This window comes from Phodopus roborovskii, unplaced genomic scaffold (assembly GCF_943737965.1).
Source record: "Phodopus roborovskii unplaced genomic scaffold, PHOROB, whole genome shotgun sequence".
Classification (NCBI taxonomy): Eukaryota; Metazoa; Chordata; class Mammalia; order Rodentia; family Cricetidae; genus Phodopus; species Phodopus roborovskii.
In genome coordinates this window covers 46,721,277-46,744,272 of record NW_026126517.1, presented here as the reverse complement: position 1 = coordinate 46,744,272, position 22,996 = coordinate 46,721,277, and the positions used below count along the sequence as shown (strand labels likewise).

Sequence of the window (22,996 nt, the reverse complement as noted above, 5' to 3'; positions counted from 1 at the left end):
TTCTCTTTCAAAACAACATATTTATTCTTTTAGGCTACTTTTTGCAGTGAACTAATACATGCTTTAAAATACTTTCAGGGACTGCAGAGATGCTCAACAGTTAAAAGAGCACTGGCTGCTTTTTCAGAGGACACAGATTAGATTGCAAGCACCTACATGGCAACTTACAAGTGCCTGTAACTCCAGTTCCAAGACATCTAACACCTTGTAGTCTCCACGAGCATCAGACACATTAGGAGTACACAGACATACATGCCAGTAAAACACCTATACTCATAAAATAATACTTCCAGATAGAAAGACAGTTGTTTTTAAAAAGCAACTTAGTTCAGAAACCTTTCTTTCTTCCTCTTTTTTTTTTGGGGGGGGGGGGGTCCAGACAGGGTTTCTCTCTGTATTGCTAGTGTTACTAGCTCTGTAAATTAGGCTGGCCTTGAACTCACAGAGATTCACCTGCCTCTGCCTCCTGAATGCTGGGATTAAAGGCATGTGCTACCAAAGCCTGGCACAGAAACAATTCTAATTCACCCTACCTCTTTAATTAAAAGAGCATGTAAAAGTACTTAATGAACAAAATGAATACACTAGCAAAAACAGAAATCCTGTTTTATTTTAAAGTTGATTGCAGTATGGCTGAAGCACAGCTATGTGGTAAAGTGCTGAGCTAGCATACTGAAGTCTTAGGTTTGATCCTGAGCAAACTTTAAGAGGGCCAATGAAAGAAAAGGGACAAATGTGAACAAATGTGAATCTTCAGAGTCTCCCCCCCCCCCATCCACACTCTCAGAATTTGGGGACTCTTACATAATTTGTAAAATGAAGAAATTATTTACTTCATGATTCATCTATTCACTCAATACATACATATTGGGTACACTTAATAGTGTATGTGCTAGGCTTTACTTTACGTGCTGAGAGTACAAACATTAAAAAGTTGCAATAAATAGCTACTAATCTCATGGGCTTTAGTCTAAGATGATGAACAATAAACAAAGCTATAAACATTATTAATGGAAGAAAGGTATATGACAATAGTGGCTAGAGAAGACCAAGGAAGGAGCTGATCTTTTATGAGGTAACCTGGATGATTAACATATAAAAAAAAGACTAACAGAGAACAAACCACAATAATGTGAATGTCCATACCACTATTGAACTACATACTTTGAAATCATTAAGACTTTATTGCTTTTCTTAACTTTCCAAAATAAAACAGAGCTAAATAACAGAGCCATATATAGAAATAAGTTTACATGCAAAGAAACAGAAAGTACAAAATAGCAAATTTGGCTGAACAGAAATGGACAAGAGATGCAAAGGTACTCATATAGTTCTTTACATACTTGTCTTTTACTTACAATGGTGAGTTAACTGATAGGTTTTTTTTTTTAATCAATTGAAATAAAAGTCACACAATAAAGTCTTTACTTTAGCCACTGTGAAGTACACAGTGTGTCACTGGATGGCTCTGACCATGCTTTGGATGGTCACTGACTGCTAAGCTGAAGAGAGACTGAGTGGGACAGATGCTGAGAGACAGTGAACACATACAACAGAAACTAAAGAAAGATGACTTTAACCTGAATCAGGAAGGCAGTAGTAATGAACTAGTGACTGAAATCAACTACTCAGGAGTACAAGTGCAAAGCTTGTCTGAGCTACAGAGAACGTTAACGACTAAGTGCCAACAAAGAAATTATATCTTCCAAAAGTTTGCTTCTATTTTAACATGGGACTTAGATGTCACAATGAAAATCTTCCCCTGCCTTAAAACTCTTTACATATATCAAGCAGATCTGTACAAAATAAACAATCTCCTAAAGACTAAGAGTAAAACCAAAAAGCACAAAGCCAGAGTACCTCTTTTTCATTATTGATGCATTACAACACAAGGACCAATGAACAAGGAAGTTAGCAAGAAGGGCTCAGAAGACACCAACCTGAGGCCAGTGGTAAAGCTCAATGACAGAAATCTTGTCTGACATCCACAGAGCCTGGGGGTTGAGACCCAACATTGAAAAAAATAGATAAAAGAAGAAATTGTTAACCCAAACTCCTTTAATCTCCAAACACAGAGAATACAACTAAAAGTGTTCCCGTGTAATAATGATGTTTTTGACAACAGCAAAAAATAACACACATTTAACCAAGAGTGCAGAATGAAATGTTCCTTATTTGAGGTGAGTGGAAAACAACAGCTTCCAGTGAAGGACCATTTCTAGACAACCCAAGTTTTTCCATTTGCCATATAGCTTTCCATTTGAACTATTACTAACTTCTCTCCATAGTTTAACATCTTGATTATATTCATTCTTATCAACATCTTCATGAGGGGAGGCCACAATGATGTAATGATTTCAGGGCTATTTTACTGCAACACTGTGTCTACATCAAATCACTCTACTCTGCACCTTTTGTCAGGTAAGTTATCTTTTTCTTCTGCTATTTTATTTCACCTACACAAAAAAGCATACCAGCAACAGTTTGCCTTCTTGCCCTTGGTTGTAGATTTCAGAAATCTGACCTTGTACAAAATACACAATGAAGTACACACAGTAACTAACACTTTACAGACCCAGTGGAAATTTTGAATATCCCCACATTTAACACACACACACACACAACAGAGGGTGGTGAGATGGCACTTGCCACCACGCCTGAAGAACTAAGTTCAACTACTAAGCCTCATAGGGTGGAAAGAGAGAACCATCTATTCTACAAGTCATCAGAGGACTCCACACAACTGCCATGGCATGCATACAAATAAAAAATAAACACACTCTACACCAATTATGGAAGTGTATTGTGGAAAACACAAACTGTCTCTCACAATCAAGGAATTCTCTCTCTGTTCAACCTTTAAAAATGAATATAGTATGTTAGGATCTAGAGATATGGTTCAACAGTGGAGCACTTGCCTAGCATGTGTGGAGCTCCTGAGTTCAACCAAAGCACTGTGAAACATTATAAAAATAAGTAAGTAAACCAAGAGTGACTGTGCACACCTGTAATCCTAGCTATATTAGCGTACAGATGGTGGGTTAATAGCATCACTCTTGAACCAAAAAGCAACATTACTTAACAAACTTTTTTTCCTGTCTATAATTAAAAAACAAAACAAAAGATGCTTATACAATCTTATACAAGAGCTGGGCAGTGGTGGCGCATGTCTTTAATCCCAGCACTCAGAGGCAGGGGATCTCTAAGAGTCTGAGAGCAACCTAGTCTACAGAGTGAGTTCCATGACAGCCAAAGATAAACAGAGAAACCCTGTCTCAAAAAGAGAGACAGAAAGAGACAGAGAAAATTTACAAAAATGTTATAATAAATGTTCCTACTAAATAGAAAACTCAATTACAACACACGAAAATAAAGATAAAAGGGCAAACTAAAACTGGCACATCTCTAATGCCTCAAAAGAATTACCTGCAATCTAGTTGTTTCCAACACTTTTTACCTAACATTAGTATCAAAATTTGATACTGCATTTATTAAGTTACTTTCTCACTACTGTGACCTGGCAGTCTAGCCCACCAAGGAGAGGAAGCTGTGGGGCAGGAAGCTCAGACAGCTGGTCACATGATGTCCATAGTCTGGTGCTCAGCCTTTCTGTTGTTTTGTTTTGTTTCCTTTACAATCAGCCCAGGAAACCCATATCCATAGGATGGCACCTATGGGTGCCATTTAGGGTCGTTCTTCCCCGATCAGCTAAACCTCTCTGAAAACAACTCACAGACACCCTCAGAATTTTGTGTCCCAAGTGATTCCAAATTCAGTCAAGTGATTCCAAATTAAGTTGACAATTAAGGTCAACAATGTGATTTCAAGAACATTTTCCAACATAAAAGCAGGTTTTCTTCCTTTCCAAACCATCAACTGTTTCAAACTTTTCAACTTTCAACCATCCTTGACCAATACTCTTTATACTGATATATATTCACTCTGATTTTGAAATACTACACAGCCCTTACAAAACTGCTCTCTTGTATAGCAAAAGTAGTGTTTCAGCAATATAATGAAGCATTCAAGTGTGCTTGGACAAACCATTTCTACACCATGACTTCAAATTGAAGCCAGTTATTATTTCTTCACTAGAATCACTATCTACACCTCACAGTTACAAGTGAAAGTTCAAGATAATAGGGTACATCTATATTAAAAACATAATTCAACACATCCATTTTTAAATAAGCTAAACTCTATAAATAAAATAATAAAGCAAGCTGGATCAGAAGTGAAACTAACCCTTTCACAAATTACAAACTAAATTCATCACACAGGGCACAGAACATGAATGATTATTTTTACCATCCACTTAAGAAATAGTTTTAAAATACCAAAATTGAACCACATATATCATTTAGATTTTTATGCTCATATCTGAAAATTTTCACATACTTTCAAATAAACACCACCAGTACAGATGGTAATCTACATAAAGACTGTAGCTTTCAACCTACATACATTATCTCCCACACAGACACAAGAAGTTCCAGCCACCATTTCCATTATTGCTGTACATCATCTATCTTGCATTTCACTCTAAACCCACACCCATTGCCTCACCTTTCACCCAAGTCATACCTGGTTGGGAATTACTATTCTATAGCTTACTCTATACAAGAAGGATGAAGACTCTTGGATTAAAGAGATACTACTGTATAGGCAAAAAAAAAAAAAAAAAAAAAAAAAAAAAAGCTGTAAGTACAAATAACTAATTTCCAAACCAATTTGTAAGTACAAATGACTACCTACCTCCAAGGCTGGCAGCCAAATGGTTCCAGATTAAAATACCTAATCCTTATTACTATCCACTTGGAATTCTGATAAAATACTGTATTAATTGGAGGGGGTACTCTCTAATGTACTACAAGAACATCAAATTTAACAAAAAACTCATCATGACATTTAGCTTCATATAATGAAGCTATTTCTATAACACTACAGACAAACAGCAATTTAAAGGCTGTCTCACTAGACTACAACTCTGCTCATGAAAATGGCTATGTAACTTGCACTTAGAAATCTAATCCACTCACCAAGCTATGTTTACATTTCTGTGGGGTTCTTTTTTTACCTTTCTTAAATATTGTATGCATGATGGGTATGTATCTATGTATACAGGGTGTGTGCCATGGTGGATATTAGATAACAACTTTTAGGAGTTGGTTACCTCCTTTCACTGTGGATTCCAGAACACAACCTGTTAGGCCTTTACCTGCTGAGCCACCTTGCCAGCCCTCAATTACCTTTTAAATCTTTGTTTTTAAATAACTACTCTAACCTGAAACTAAGCCGCACAATTCATCAAACACCTAACTCATTTCTAACTGTATCACACCCCAATCACTCAATATGGATACCAACTTCGTTCTGTAGTATCCTGACTCCTAGTAATGGCTCAGAATATGAACAATGCAAGTCCAGATCATTATGACCCAGTTAGCAAGAGCCTTCCCACCATTTAAAACGAAAAGACCAGATATTTTTCCCCAATTAGTCTTTGAAATGGTAAATTCACAATTTGCATATAACCAAGTGTACCAGGCAATCTGGAACCAAAAAGATTAATTCTAATATGTTAAATTAACAAAATAAAAAGCAATTGTTTTTGTTTCTCAAACCTAACTCCTAAATCTATGTGCATCATCATTCTCTCTTACCTCACAAACTACCCCCAGCTCACTAGGTGACATCTCTATAGCTACATTAAATTTCACTTCACTTACAAATACATGTATTTTTATATCCTGGCATTTTTTTCACTCTGATAAATTTAGTATTTTTTTACTTTTCTTCTCATTCAAAGTAGTTGCAGCTTCACAACTACCAATTACAGATACCCAAACAATCCCTGATTCTTACTGGACACCTTGTTCATTATTTAACTGGAACTGTTGTAGGTTCAACATGAATTCTTTTGGTAGCAAAGGAAGAGCACATTATCTGAGACTGTTCTCATATGTATTTTCTGCAACCTACCTGGATCAGAACTATGTCCACAAGTACTAACTCAAGACCATTTGACTGTTGGAGAGTAACATTTCTGTCCATACAGGAAACCAACTGGTAGGAATTATTACAGTTTTTTCCACTTCTCATTGGCATTGCTTTCTTGTCCCTCGTATAAAATTGACAACTGGGAGATGTAGATTGAGGATAGAGAAATGGCTTTGTGAGTGAAACCACTTGCCAAAACATGAAGATCTGAGTTTAAATCTCCAGCAGACAAATAGAAATCTGGGCATCACACCTGTATTCCTCTATTAGTGGATACACACAGGCAAACCCCAGAAGCTCTCTGGCCAGCCAGCCTCACTAAAAAGGCAAACTTCAGCTTCAGTAAGAGACTTTTGTTCCAAGGAATAAGGCAGAACACAATAAAGCATGGCACCTAGGGTCCTTCTCTGGCCTCTGCAAAGTGCTTACACCAACATAATCACATGCATACACCACATAGAGTAAACAAATGAATAAAATAACCTTTTTAAAAATAGTGACATCTGGAATAGTCAGAATTACCACTGCTAGATTGTTTTTCAGAACAAGCTAACTTTAACTTTGTACATGTATGGTCTGAGTACAACTTGCAGGAGTCAATTCGTTCCCCTGTATGGATTCTGGGGATCTGATTCAAGTTCTCAAACCTAAAGGCAAGCACCTTTATCCATCTAAACTATCTTGCTGCCCCAAGCCATCTTTTTAGGGTTTTGTAGAAGTAGTATTACCAGGTATTAAATAAATTAACTCTTCTTTAAACAAACAAAAAAAAATTAAACAACCTTGAGATTCTACCCAGTCTTGTCGCTTGGCGCTGCCTACATGAAAAGCAGATCAAATACAAATCAATTCCTATTATTTGAAGTGTCTGCCTCCATAATTCTGAGCTTGGGATTCCAATTTGAAACCACCAGGTATTTCTCTGTCCATAGGCTTTCCTATTTTACAACTTATCTCCCCAATTAGTAGTCACATGGCCTCTCATGGAAAGGCATCAGTTAACATGGCCACTAAATACCTTTGTTCTGGTCCCCAATAGTTTCCATATGTGCAAACATTATTGTTGGGATTCACACAGATTTATTTTAAGCTAGACCACTGGAAAGATAATATTCCCACACGATTGCATATAGCTGTAAGTCCCAGCCACTGCTATAGTGCCAAGGGATTACTTGAGTCCAGGAGTTTTAACCCAGCTTGGGCAACACAATGATTATGTGCTATCTGTATCACCAAAAAGAAAACAAACAAACAAAAAAAAAAAAAAAAAAAAAAAAAACACCAACTTCATGGGGATGGAGAGATGGTTAAGAGCACTGGCTGCTCTTCCACAGGACTGAGGTTCAATTCCCAGCACCACATGGCAGATCACAACTGTCTTTAACTCCAGTTCCAGGGGATCTGACACCTTCACACCAATGCACATAAAATAAAAGTTAAATAAATTATATAAAAGAAAACTTCAACAAAAAGTTTCTAAGCATTATGATTAAAAGACTGGGCTGTGGATGCAGCTCAGTGGTAAAGCATTAATAATGTCCTGGGTTTAGTCTCCAATACCAAAGGGGGGGGGGGAGGAGAGTAGGGGAGGGGGTTTAACTGCTACTCAAACTATTGAGAAAGATTATAAATTCAAGGCTTGCCTGGTCTTATAGACTGAGTTCAAGGTCAACCTGATCAATTTAATGAGACCTTGTCTCAAAATTAATCATAAAAGGGGACCAGTGAAATGACTGAAAAGCAAAAGTCTAACACTCTGAGCTCAAGTCCCACAACCCACGAAATAGGCAAGAATTTCCAAATGTTATCCTCTGACCCCAGTAAGTATGCTGTGTGACATGTGTATGTAAATAAAGTAGGTGCATGTGTACGTATGTACACATACACACACACACGCAGTAAATAAATAAATCTTTTTTTTTTTTAGTTCAAATATTAAAGTGTTGGATAGAATGCTTTCCGAGTACAGCAGAGTTGTTAAATCCTCAATACTGAGAAAAAAAGGTAAAAAGGGAAAGAAGAAATGCAACTTTAATACAATTAAAAAAAAAAAACAAAACTAGAATAACAGTTACTATAGCACAGCTCTAATAGTAAATAAGTAAAACAAGCATGGAAGCTTCTACCATCCTGCTTTTACTGAGTTTCATATAAGTAGAGAAAATTCTCAATTTGCAATACTGCAGGGAATATTATAATAAACATTTTAAACTATGTTTTTTTTCTATCAACAATCTAGTAAATTAACTTAAATCTGTAACTAAATGAATGAGCAGATTTTGCTAAACCTTCCAAGTTATTTGTGATTTTTCTTTCCATTCTACCCTCCTCATTTTAGCTAACACATTAGTACATATCCCTCAATTGTTCAGAAACTAAACAAAGCAAGTTTAGCACTAAACTCTACAAAATCAAAACATAATTTAAAAAGGTAAAAGTTCATCTACTTTATCGCATAGAAAAGTCAGAACTTCCACTTTGCATACAAGTGTTAAGTATGTGTACTCATGCCAGGTGTTGGTGGTGTACGCCTTTAGTCCCAGCACTGAGGAAGCAGAGGCAGGTGGATCTCTGTGCCTATGAGTCCAGCCTGGTCTACAGAGCTAGTTCCAGGACAGACTCCAAAGTATAGAGAAACCCTGTCTCGAAAAGCCCCCCCCCCAAAAAAAGTATGTCTATTCAGTTTTCTTCAGGGGAAAAAAGTTAGAAGCTAATTCAAGATGATAACCTGGCTCAATATGGAGGCACACACTTGTAATGCCAACACTGCAGAGGCAGGAGAATTAAGAGCTCCAGGCCAGCCTGAACTATGTAGTAATTCAAAGCCAGAATAGGCTTCATAGAAAGATCATGCCTATCCTCCAGTCCCCAATGCCCCCCCAAAAAAAACCCTCAAATTTCACAAGAAAACCGGGAAACTTAACCAAAAGGTTATGATTAAAACTATATATAATCTTAAAAACCATAATTAATTGTTATAAATTCAAAAGAAGAGTAAACATGTCATTTCAGTAGTTTCTGAAAAAATAAACAGAAGCTGCAAGAAAGACCCTTCCCAATCATTTTTCTCATTAAAAAAAAAAAGACTGGATGCAGTCTGTTTTAGACAGTAAACATGTAATGCACTTTAGAAAGCTATTATCTAAAGGCTGCAGAGATGGCTTAGTGGTTCAGAGTACTGGCTGCTCTTTGAGAGAACTCAGGTTTAATTCCCAGCATCAGCATGATGGCTCACAATTGTTTGTAACTCCAGTTCTAGAGAAATCTAACACCCTCTTCTGGTCTCAGCAGGCACCACACATACATGTAGTACATAGGCATACCTGCAGGCAAAACATTCATACACATAAAATACATCTTTTTTAAAAAAGATTCTTTCAATTAAAAAATTTAAAAGCAGAAAAGACAGTGTGTGGAGGGATGGTATTTGTATTCTTTTGGGTTTTTTTGAGACAGGGATATTATGTAGCTCTAGCTGTCCTGGAACTATGTATACCAGGCTAGCTTTGAACTGATCCACCTGCCTCCCTGACTCCTGAATTCTGGGATTAAAGACACATGTCACCACAATCCAAAGAAAGTTTTTATATGGTCTGGCATGGTGGAATTCACCATAATCCCAACACTGAGTAAACTAAGTTTATAGAACAAAAAGAAAAAACAAAAGGAAGGAGTGGAGGTACAGAGAACAGTGAGTTAAAACTTAGGCCTTTGAAATGTCTCGTTTGAGGTAAAGTCAAGCCAGGTGGTACAGACCTATAAACTCACCTATTCAGAAGTATCCCAAACTCAAGGACAGCCTAGGACTTAAAAGAGAGAACCTGTCTAAAACAAAGGGGAGAGGCAGGGGAGAATGGGTATATAGTTCAGTGGTAGAGTACCTGCCCAGAATTTTGGAGGCCCTAGATCCAATCCCCAGTACCCAAAACAAAACAAAAGCCCATTGACTTGTGTTTGAACATTTTACTACTAAGGAGACACTAGAAAAATTATCCCTTGTTTAATTTTCATAAATGTTTAAAGGAGAAACTCCTAAACAGTATTAAATGAATAATGAACATTAGAAAAATATCCTTTGCTCTCCAACATCCAAATCTTTAGGTTAAAGTCTTTAGGAAAAAGAGACCCAATAATACACAGTATATGAAGGTATGGAGTAAGTTATTAAAAGCACACCAAAACCAAAGGAGTGCCTACCATGCCCATTCCCATTCAGCCCTGCCAACAGAGGTCCTGTACACAGATACAAGAGACTGCTAATGTTGGAAATGACTTGAAATTGGCCTTTTGTAGGTGACAGAGTGTGCTGGACTCTCAAATTCTAATAAGATTAAAAAGTCAAAGTTCCTTAAAGGCATAGACAAAAAGACTGCATCTTTCTATATTCCTACTTGCTGGCAGAAGTTGGGGAAAACAAAACAAAAGTTCAAACTTAAGCATTGACACTTTAAATTTTTTGGGCTAAGCATCCAGGAAGTTTGTTTCTGTAGAACATGTATAACACAAAGCAAAGCATTTACACCATTTTTAACTAAAACACACACACACACACACACACACACACACACACACACACAAACACACACACACACCAAAGTTCATTACAAATAATCTGTTGCTGTATCTAATACCTTATGAGTTCTCAAGCATACTTTTTTGGGGGTTGGGGTGTTTCTCAATTCTCTGGCTGTCCTGGAACTCATTCTGTAGGCCAGGCTGGCCTTGAACTCAGGGATCTATTTGCCTCTGCTTCCCAGGTACTGAGACTAAAGTGTTGTGCTACCATTACCCACAAAGTAATTTTTCAAAAGGAGGTAAAAGCCTTAATTTACCATATGTATGTGTTTAAAAGTAATAGCCAGCCCCACATAAAGTAGCTGTAGTCCCAGCTACTATAAAAGCAGGAGGATCACTTGGGCCTAGGAGTTAGAATGTAGCAACATAATCTGTCTCTACCTCAAAAAATTAAAAGAAAATAAAATCACACAGACATAAAAATTCTTTGGTTAATCAAAATAGTGCCATGAATTCCTAACCTGTCTCCAAACAACTTTATTTTATTATTATTGTGTGTGGTGTACATATGTGTTTGGGCACAAGAACCACGGCATGGACAGGGAGGTCAGAGGACAATCTTGTGGAGTTGGTTCTCTCTTTCAATAAAAGGATAGGGGCTAGAACTCAGGTAGTCAGACTTTCAAAGCAAGTATTGCCATCTACTGAGTCATCTTGCTAGGACACAAATAACTTTTTAGAAGCACTCTGTATGTATGTTTTAGTACTACCATACAGACACTTCATAAACTAAAAATGCCATGGTATCTTTCTACAAATACAACATAGGGCAGAACAACTGCTAATACAGAAGTGCAAACTAGTAAAGTTTGTTTTATGTTTTAAAATTTTTATTGCCTCCTTCCAGCTTCCCATCCCTCATATAAGTGAAATAAGAAAAAGACCACACACAACAGTGATTATCAAACAGGCAAGATGAAAGCAACCAACAAGAGTTCTACTGCACTTAAACATAATTCACATCTTAAAGTTCTCTGTACTTCTACAGCCTAGCCCAGTCTTACAAACACTCAACTTTCCCATGCACTAGCCTGAATACACACTAGCCTACAAAGCATCACAAAACAAACTTAGCTACACTTGACTCAGATTAGATTTTTAAAAAACATATAGTATGATAAATTATAAATACAGGAAGGCTTAGTGGGGGGGGGTTGTTTTGTTTTGTTCCCTTAAAGTGAGGATCTGAGTAGTACAATCTTGGTATCAATATTAAAAAACACACACACACCAAAGTTTCATTTAAGTTTTTAACAGAAGTACAATGAATATTGGCCTTTCAACCATTACTTAGTGTAGTAAGACACTCCAGAGTTCTGAATAAAAATTTCACCCACAATGATTATACTATTAATTTACCTTTTCCCCAAACATCAGACTACATTGGTTTTAGTTTTCCTTAGTAAACGGCATTGTATATCATTACTTATCAGTCAAAGTGTCTCATGTATGTCTTACTTTTTATTACCTCATGGAGAACAGTGTCTAACTCCTTACCATAATCACAAAAAGTGAAAACACCCAGCCAGGGCTACAAACAGTGTTTTGACAAGAAATACAAATTGAAAAGGCTCTTTACAGACAGTCTGTAACAGAAAGAGGAAGAAAGTGAGAGAGAGAGAAAATGAATTTATTAATGGTTATCATCTAAAATGTGTACCTAATAAATAGTACAAACGACATCAGAAGTCTGAGTACACAAAAACAACTTCAGAGTAAGCAGAAAGGACAGAACTGCAGGGTTAGGCCCTGCAGTTGTAAGTTAATGAGACAAAGGGAAGAACGCGAACAATACACTATAGAAAACACTAGGATATTTTCTAAATTACCAAATTAGGCTGCAGACAACTATCCAAAGCACTCCTACGTGTTTTGATTTTTGCTTTTTTCAATTAAAACTAAACTCGATCGGGATACTTGGGCGGCAGGTCAGCTTACCTAAAGTAAAGCACTTTCTCATAAGAACAAAATAATGCCTGTCCTAAGAAACACTGGGAATGAAAAATCTCTCAAACTCGAAGCATCAAGAAACTGCCTACTTTAAGCAACTGTGCTAGGGGAGGGAGCACAGGTTTGACAATCCTCTGACTACGTAACGTCTGCTCCACCTGAGTGTAAGAAAGCTCTGCGAGTTGGGTTGCCCAGGAAGGGTCGGTCTTGCTTCTTCTCTAAGGAACTCAAATCAAACAAACGAATGGCTTGAAGGGCATCTTAAATGGCTAGTTCTCCTAAGTCAACTAAAGTCTGCCCCAGGGCGACAGAGGACACACACACACACAGACACACACACACTCCAGCAGAGGAGACACACTACCGCGCGCTGGCTGCAAACACTCCGAACCGTGCCGGATGGGGAGGGAAGGCACCCGAGTGGGACACGCACACCGACGCCCGCCCGACACCCGGCCCGGATCCGCTCCGGATCGCCGCGCTCGCTCGCTCGCTCGCTTCCAGAACAATGCACGCGCCGCGCTGCCAACCTCGCAAGTTGCCGCGAGTCTGCGCGGTCCTAGGGTTCGGACCCGGGCAAGGCTGAGGTGGCTGCGGGAGTGCGCGAGGGCGGCTTTTGCCTGGGCTCCGCGGCTCCCGGGAAAGCGGCGCGAGAAGCTGGGCTGGTAGGGCCGCCCGGCCGTGGGGGCGGGGAAGGCCTGGCCCGGGGCTCCGCAGCCAGCTCGGGCCGCCGCCGGCGGGAGCGCGGTCGGGGCGCGCGGGGGACAATAGCGTGCGGGGAGCGCGGCTCGGGGTCGGCTGAGGCGAGCTGAGAGAGCTGACAGAAGCTGAGTAGCCCTGACACGCGCGGCCCGGCTCCGCGACGCTGCGCTCGGCCGGGCCGCCGCTCCGCCGCCGCCCGGGGTCGTGTCTCACCTCCCAGCCCCGCCGCCCAGGAGAGGAGAAGAATTAACACTGTCGGCAACACCATCTTCCGCGGCCGCCGCCTCCTCACGGGTTAACCGCGGTGCATCGATCCTGAGGGAGCCGCGACCGGCGCTGGGTCCCGACGAGCCTTCCCCGGCAGCTGCACCAGCGAAGCGCCTCCCTCTCGCTCCACTTCAGGGGCCCAGCCGCGCGCCCCGCTCCGCCAAAACAGGGCCCTCCCTCCCCCTCGGCCTCTTCCTTCCTCCCTTCCCCGCTTCCCTGCCCTCGCTCTCCGCCTGGTCTCTGCCCCTTCCCTGAGCCGCGGCCCTCCGCCTCCTTCCTCACCACGTGACGCGCCGGTACCCAATGCGCTCGCGAGGCCGCGCCCCTGCCTCCCGCCCCGCCCTGCTCCCCCAGGCGCCCTGACAGAACGCGCATGCGTGTCGAGGCGGACGCCCGGGCCGCTAGGCCCCGCCGCTGCTTCCTGTCCGCTGGCGGAGAGCTGGGATTGGCTTTGTAGGGCGGGGCCACGGGACGCCCCTCCCACCTCCCCGGGCGGGAGCGCTCTTTTCCCAGTCGAAGTGCTGCCCGGTTCTTCCAGCTGTTAAAGACTGCCCCTGGGGCTCACACCCTAGCCCAGAAGCTCTCAAGAGGAAGGACTTTCCGCCTCTTCGCCTCCAGAAAACGGGAGGTTTTCGCTGCTTCTTTATCTGCCTCTCTTGAAGCTCTACAGCTGCCAAGTAAACAAAAGCAGTCCCAGAAAGCACTGATTTTAGCCGCGATAGACAGCAGTGTTGGGGACCTAACTAGGAAAGACCCGACAGGAAGAAGAGATGCCCTAAAGGGTAGTTTTTTTTTCCCTGAACCCCTAACAAATTTATGTCTCATACTAGGCCTTAGCCATGGTGGGGGGGGGAGACAGAGGTCCTTAATCTCCAGATCAGAAAATGCTCCTTTGTTAAGTCTGTCCCCTCAGACCTCATTCAATCCAGCTTGTATAAAGGTGGTATTTGGTTCTTTACGCTCGTATTTCAAGAATTACATCTTGGTGATACTAATTATTCTTCATCTATTTGGTATTCTGCTAATGTTGACTCGGAGAATATAAGGGTTTATAACAAGAATAAATAGAAATTCTTTTACTTCTGCCCTATGTATTTTCTACAATCTACATCACTAAGTCGAATGTGGTTCTTTAAATAAAACAAAAGTAAAGACAAGTATACTTATCCCGCCCCCATCTCCCATCCCCCATCTGACTGTTCCAGGCTACCACTTGACACGTTGTTTAGCCAAGGATGAACTTGAACTTCTTGCCCTCCTGCCGCCCATCTTCCATGCTGGAATTACAGAATGAACTGTCACGCCTGGTTTAAGGAGTATGTTTATTTTCTCTAATTGTTTTTGAAAAATGAGTTTTCCTTTTGTTTCACATTACTAAACTCAGTACTTCAGAAGTTCCCACATCATGATTATCCTCTTCATTCGTTTCTACTGAGGTATATAAAACCAACACAGAATGATTGGATGTTGTTATTCCTTTTTTCTTTTTTAAAAGATCTACTGTTAGGAAAATTAACTCCAGACATGTTGCTTATCACACATGCTTTCTACTTCCCCCTTACAAAGAAGCTGTCACAAGTGAAGTTTGAGTTTTTTAATTATTAGTCCATCTTTATAACAATTTAGGTGTTAGGCAGTACTGTTTATAATCAATTCCAGTAATCACAAGCAAAGAGCATTTTCTTGTAAGATTCAGATTAATCATTGAACATTACATTTCTTTTCTTTGTAAAACATGATAGCACTACCCTTCCACATCATAATGAATGACACTTCCATGTTACAATTTTGGACCATTACTGTGCTTGAAGTCTTAATTCCATTAATGGCATTTTGCAAGTGAAGAAGACAGTGAAAACGAGCTGGATAAGGTCTGTGTCTATGCCATCCATCACAGACCTATTTAAGTTTGACTCCCACCCCTGCCACTTCTAAGTTGATTGACTTTGGCCAAGTTATTCAAAACCCTCTGTAACCTCAACATGAAAACTGCCTTTTGTAACTACTTTCGATGAATTAAATTCAGATTAGTTAACATTGTAAAACAATTACAAGTACCTAGCAGATAATAATTGTTATGTGTTAAAATACATAATTACTATTTTCCTTTATTTTTAGCTATGTCTGTGAGAGAGAGACAGAGACAGAAAGAAGGAGTGTGGGACAGGGCCCACAAAAAACATGTGGAGGTCAGAAAACAACTTCGTGGAGTGAGCTCTCTCTTTCCACCTTTACTTAGGTTCCAAATGACTCGGATCATCAAGTTTGTGCAACTAACCTGCTCCAAGGATTACTGTAGCAGCATTGTTTCTTAATCAACAATAGACCATTTTGATGCTAACAGTAAAAGGTTTTATGTTTGTTTGCTTTGCTTTTTGTTAAGACCTAGCCCATAAAAACTAACCGTAATGCCCAGCAGTGGTGATGGTGGCCTTTAAGCCCAGCACTTGAAAGTCAGAGGCAGATGTGAGTTTGAGGCCAGCCTGGTCTACAGAGTGAGTTCCAGGACAGGCTCCAGAGCTACACAGAAAAACCCTGGCTTGAAAAAAGAAAAAAAGAAAAATTCTTAAGTTATAGCAATGAGACATTTCCTTAATAAACAAATGGCTATATGTGATCTATCAGGCAAACGATATTAGAAAAAATGCTTGCTGCACAGACTTAAGACCAATGTTCCAATATTGGCTATGCATTTCTGATTCTCTTGCCTCTAACTCCTGAGAGCTAGAACTACATACATGTGCAGCTAGGGACCAAGTCGGGGGATTTATTCATACTAGGCCAGCACTCTACACCTGAGCTACATCTCAGCCCGGCAATTTCCTTTCAAAATTTCAACTCCTATTAAGCCACCTGCTGATGACTCCTTGTCATGCCAAACTCAGATGTGTGTGTGTGTGTGTGTGTGTGTGTGTGTGTGTGTGTGTGTGTGGTTCCTCTTATCTGGTAACAGCATCTCCAATCTCTCAGGAACCAGGATTGAGGGGAGGTTCAGACTGCTGGAGAAAAGGCTTTGTGACTCCTGATCACTGGCTGTTCTTCCAGATAACCTGGGTTTCAATTCCCAGCATCCATAGAACTGCTCACAACTGTCTGTAATTCCAATTCCATGGGATCAGATGCCCTCTTCTGGTCTATGAGGGCACCAGGCAGACACATGGTGCACAGACAGGCAGGGAAAACTCTGATACACATTAAACAAAAATGAGTGGGAACATCTTAGAGTCTTACATTGTTACTCATGGCCAGTCACCAAGTCATATTGAATCTTCCCTTTATTACACTTTCCTATTCTGCTCTTACCCTGGTTTAGACAATTACTTTCTCTTGTTTACCAGGAGGAGCTCATCTCCTTTCTCCAATTTCCCCTGCTTTCAACCCTCACTTTAATTCATAGCAATCTGATGTCACCTCATCATTCCTAAAGCCATTCTTGCTAGAGTCATCAAACATCTGTCAGTTGTCAATGGCAGTAGACACTTTCATTTCTTATCAGACCTCTAGGATGTTTGACACTTCAAAGAAAAACACCCTCATACATAGCACATAGTAAGCATTATAAAATTCTAGATGATTCTTTTATAATTACAAGTGTAACATTTATTCACTAGTTCTTTCCTGGTGTTATACAGCCCGACCATCAAGTTTCCCCCCCCCGCCCCCCACCACCCCCAGACCTGGGAATTGAACCCAGGGCCTGGTGTGTACAGTTCTACCACTGAGCTACAACCCCAACCCATTCCTTTTCTTCCCTGGAAAGGCAGTTCAGTGGGGAAGATTTGTCTGACATTCCGGAGATCCTAAGTCCAATTTAGCACCAGGGGTAAAGTGGGGAAGGAGATGGTTAATAAAATAAAAGTAACATGGGCAAAATCAGAATAACAGGAGATGACAGGTAAGGAAATATAAGTTTAAATCGCTTAACTAATCCACCCTAAGTCAAGGCTCATGAGTGGCAGAGTCAACAAAAAAGTTAGATTCTTCTGGAGAACATGCTGGCTTTAATCAGTACAATGTGTCACTATTCAACAGCGGTTGGTTTCCCAAACACACCACTTCCCACTTGAATACCTTTGCACATTTCCTGCCCTCCAGGAGCATCTCTCCCATTCAGCCCACATATTCTAGAGTAAGGTTCAGAAGGTCCTCTCCGTGATGCTTTTCTTAATACACACTGTTTTAAGATTTTAGTTTTCATGTAAATGAGGGAGTCAAAAAGAAAAACATAAAATACACTTCTAGAAAATAATAAAATAGGCTGTTTACAACTACAGGCATTTAAAGTATCAATTTCTGGGCTGGGAACATAGCTCAACAGCAAGGATGGCAGGGCTTGCCTAGCATGCATGAGACCTTAGCTTTAATTACCAACACTGGAGGTGCAGGTGGGGGCTAAGCATTCATTTCCTTTAAGATGCAAAGGGACAGAATTGAGACATGGTGTATTATCTGGTTTTCATGTCAACTTGACACAAGCTAGAATCATTTTTGAAAGGGGAACCTCAATTGAGAAAAATGTTCCCACTGGATTAGTCTATGAGCAAGCCTGTGGTACATTTTCTGGACTGATGACTGATGTGGGAGCATCCAGCTCACTGTGGCCATACCAGCCCTGGGCTTAGCGTTTCTGGGTTTTTTAAGAGGGAAGACTGAGAAAGCCATGAGAAAAGCTAACCAGTAAGCCATGTTCCTCCTCTGCATCAGTTCCTGCTTCAAGGTTCTTGCCCTGAATCCATTCAATGAGGGACTGTCATGTAGAAATGGCAGTGAAATAAACCCTTTCCTCCATAGGTTGGTTATGGCCGTGGTGTTTTATAACAGCAATAGAAAGCCTAAGACATGTGGCTAAGGTGCCTTCCCTTTTCTAAACTCTTTATTAACGCCTCTACTAGAAAGAATTTAGTGTCTGCCGTCTCCATACCTCTAATGTAGATTGTAAAGTATTTGCTTATTTAAAATACTTACTAACATACTATATGTAATGCTCTGGGTTTGATCCCTAAACTAGTCAAGCATATTCTCTCTCTCTCTCTCTCTCTCTCTCTCTCTCTCTCTCTCTCTGTCTGTCTCTCTCTCTCTCTCTCCTCTTTCCTCTGTTCTTCCTCCTCTCTCCGTGCATTAACCCACATCTAACCAAACATTTGTAGTGCTGACTGAAAAATCACTCGCTCTAATTCTCAATGACAGATATGATTCATATACTATAGGAATTTTAGAAAGAGTGGTAAATATATGTCCAACACATGCTTATTAAATTTCAAAACTAGTATGGGCCAAATTTGATTACTTCATTCAAAAATTAGAAGTAGCATCTTTCTGCCTAAAATTCTAGTATCTCACTCAAAACTTAAAATCCTCCACAGATATACCTCATTGATCCGTGGACCTCTCTTTTTTCTCTGATTGCTCTCCATTCAGTAAATTGGTATAGTCTTGGTATCTTCAAAAACATCTTCAGCTTTTCTGCCAACACATTTCTGTCCTGTTTCCTTTCACCTCATACAGTGCAGGGCATAGTCTGATAAGTCAGAAAACATGTCACCCTTGCAGACATCTTTAGTTTGACTTGAAGTGAATTTTTTAAAACTTTATTATTCACTCAAATTGAACAATTATGAGCTTTCAAGGCACAGCCATGATTCTATGCAGACCTACATTCTTCTACCTTCCTAGTCAGGAACTGAGTAGAGACTGCCCTCTTTGGACTGGGCTTGTCTTATGTCACTCTGGTTCTCATTATTCCCATTAGCAAACTTCCTATGTGACCTTTGTTTTAGAAACTAGACCAACTTCCGAATAGTCCTTGATTTTGCTTACACTTCTCTGGCTCCAGTAATCTCAATCACATTTTAGTTCAAAACACCTTTTATTTTTAGCCTTCTTCCATAATTAAGCATGTGTTACTTCCTGGAAACTCTCCTATTATTATCTTGAAGGCTGACACCAACAGGCACTAAGGCAAAATGGAGGACCAGAAAACCTTACAGAATGGCAATGATCACTGTCATTCAGAAATTCAATGAGCATTTATTCTGTCCCACTATGGGTATTCAAAGATTATCAAATAATAGTCATTGCCATGGTGGACTGTACCTCTCAAACCATGAACCAAAATAAATCTTCCTTTCCATAACTTACTTCTTGTCAGATATTTGGTCAGAGCAATGAGAAAACACCCTGGGCTTCTAACATGTGCGTGTGTGTGTGTGTGTGTGTGTGTGTGTGTGTGTGTGTGTGTGTGAAGAACTTGCAAACTAAATGTTAAAAAAAAATCATACAACTAGATTAATGTACGCATTCAAGCACTTACCCAAAAGACCACACATGTCAATGAACTTCTATACAATTAGACATTCTGAAGCTGGAGAGATTTGCTTTAGATCTTACATTTTTGCTATCAATTATGCTTGTATGCACTTATCCACCACAAAAAGAAAAGAAAGCCTATATTCTCTTCCATGACTCATGTGTTCTTTACCTGTATCTGTCTTTTCTCATTATCCAAATGTTACCCTATCTAATTTAACCTTAGCTCTATGGTCCAAAACCCACTTCTTAGGTTTGGGAGATTTTTTTGTTTTGTTTTGTTTGCTTGTTATTTAGACTTAGGAATTACATCCAGAGCCTCGTGCATGATAACCACATGTTCTATGATGCTACTGAGCCATACCCTCCGCCCCTGAAGGTCCACAAACATGACTTTAAACAAAAGTTTTATTTATTTATTTAATGTGCATGTATTTAAGTGAAGATGTGTCACAGCAAATGAGGGACAATCATGAGACAGCTCTTAAATTCTCCCTTTCCACTCTGTGGCTCTGGGAATTGAACTCAGATCATCAGTCTTGGTGGCAAGTGCCTTTACTCACTAATCCATCTTGCCATCCCCATTTCTCAGTGCTATCTGAATTTATAAATTTAGAAAGACTAATGAATGAGAATCAGACTCTTAAGAGAGGTGTCTTTGACTATCACAGGCATGGTCACATTGTGTGCCTGTAATCCCAGCACTGAGGGAGCAGTCAGGAGGACCACCACCAGTTCTGGGTCAGCCAGAGCTACATATTGAGACTGTCTCACAGTAGACTATTAAAAACATCTTCAGGTAGATTTTCATTTTATCAAGTTAATCTTTATTATCGTTATAATCTTTATTATCATTACTCAAGAAGCTGAATCATAATTGAAAGTGGCTTAGTGAATATCACTGGTGCCAAAGAAGCACACTAAGTAATCTTACTAGTCAACTACCCAGCTATCCAACTTACCATGCCACAGCAGAGGTTATGTAGGGAACAGGCAGGTAGACAACAGGGCACTCATTTGTTCAGGAACCTCTGTATAGATGGTGATCAAAAGCACGCTGTGATAAACCCATGTGCGCTGGGACGATCCCCAGAAACATGCTCACCACCATTTCCCTTTAAGTAACCATGTTTTCTTCAGCACTGCCATAATTAATTAGGCCAGGCTTTGGTTCCACTTCTAGGTTTTACTTTATTTCTTTTATTTACTTACAAGTGTGCAAATGTTATACCACTTTTTTAAGATTTAATTTTTTTAAAAATTTTGTGTGTGTACCTGTGTGTGCATGTATGTGTTTGTGTACATGTGTATGTGCATGCATGTGTAAATGCAGATGCCTATGGAATTCATCGGAGGTATCCACATGCCTTGGGACTGGAGTTACAGGTGGTTCTGAACCACCTGATATAGGTTTTGGAAACCAAACTTAGGTCCTCTAGAACAGCAAACACTTCTCAACCTCTGAGCCATCTCTCCAACCCTCCACCTTATTTATGTAGGGTCTCTCACTGAACCAGGAGCTTGCTGATTCAGCCAGATGGGCTAGGCAATGGACTCCAGGATCCTCCTGTCTCTGCCTTCTCAACACAGCTGTCCCCAGCTATTTCATTGAACACAGATCCCCATGCTTCTGTGGCAAGCACATTAATGACTGGGCTATCTATTCAGCCCTATTTATTTACAATTTTGTATTTATTTCTGGGTTGAGGATTGTCCTTGGGATCTCACATATGCTGAAATGATTCCACCCTGATCTTCACTCCTAATCCTTACTTTTAAACATTAAAAAGAAAATCCAATTAGTTGGAGAACTATTACAAACAGCTAAGCTGAAGCCTGGTGGTGGTGGTGCACTCTTATAATTCCAGCACTTGGGAGGCAGAGACAGGCAGATTGCTGTGAGTTTGAGGCCAGCCTGGTCTACTGAGCGAGTTCCAGAACATCCAAAGCTCCACAGAGAAACCCTGTCTCAAACAAACAAACAAAACAAAAACAAACAAACAAACAAAAACCCAAATAGCTAAGCTGATTCTTTTTATATTTATTTTGATTTTTGATTTTGGGGGTGGGAGGGAAATTTGAGTCAGGGTCTCACATATCCCAAGCAGCCTTACAAATTGCTATGTAGCTAAGGATGACCTTGAATTAATGATCCTCCTGCCTCCATCTCCCCAAGTACTGAGATTACAGGCATTTCCTATCACTTCCCAGACTGTTTTGCATTGGCTACAAGTGTTATGTTTTCATTTCATTTTATATAATTATGCTGTATCTTTCTAACTAGATTGCTTCTAAATTGATAGCACCAATAATAATAATATATTTGAGACAGGGGTATAGCTCAGTAGGAAAGCACTTACCTAGCATTTGCAAGGTCCTGGGTTTGACTCTCATTACCACAATAACAATAGTCACAATTGAAAGTCTGTTAATAATTTAAAATTGTTTGCCCTAAGTTCCCATTTAATTTACAAATGTCATATTGGCTGATCTTGGTGCTTAAGGGTGCTGGCTGTTCTTCCAGAGGACCTGAATTTGGCTCATAGCACCCAAGTCCTATAGCTCACAATTACCTGTAACTCCAGTTCCAGGGGATCTGATGCCCTCTTCTGGCTTCAGCAGGAATGCACACGTGAATTTTTTTAAAAATCTAACAAAAATAGTAATATGATCATTTAAGCTAATGTTGCCCCTTGGTCTTTGGTTTTTTTGTTCTTTTGACAGGGTCTTATGTCTAGGCTGGCTTCAAACTAGGTAGTTGAGAATGATCTTAAATTTCTAATTATCTGTCCTCTATTTTCCAAATAATGGGATTACAGGAATGTACCACTACACCAAGGGTTTTGGCAAGCTCTCTACCAACAAAGTTACAACATCAGTACCTACTCCATATTTTCTTTCATTTCCCTTTTCTTTTTCTTCCTTCCTTTTCCCCTTCCTTCCTTCCTCCCTCCTTCTTGCTTTACTTTTTTACAAAGAGTAGCAATTAAAATTAAGAAATTGATTTACCCAAAATGAGTGAACAGCTGGAGCAGGTTCTAATCTCAGCCCTGTAGGCTCCGTTCATCATACTTTCTGCTACATTAGCCTGCTTCCATGCTTAACATTTTCTTCTGTGCCTCCAAATAACTGTTTTAATTAATTAATTAATGAGATATCTCATTGTAATTATGTATCATAATTATTGCTATATGGT

General features: G+C 40.0%; 1 protein-coding gene across 1 annotated transcript in view; it reads right to left on the bottom strand.

The window, feature by feature from the left end:
* Adam10 (ADAM metallopeptidase domain 10) overlaps positions 1 to 13,709 on the bottom strand; it is a 98,867-nt gene extending 85,158 nt beyond the window's left edge. The window contains exon 1 of the mRNA XM_051197908.1: positions 13,441 to 13,709. Coding sequence (XP_051053865.1) covers positions 13,441 to 13,495 — 55 coding nt within the window. The 5' untranslated portion in view covers positions 13,496 to 13,709. The remainder of the gene's footprint in view (positions 1 to 13,440) is intronic.
* Between the last annotated feature and the right edge of the window lie 9,287 nt (positions 13,710 to 22,996).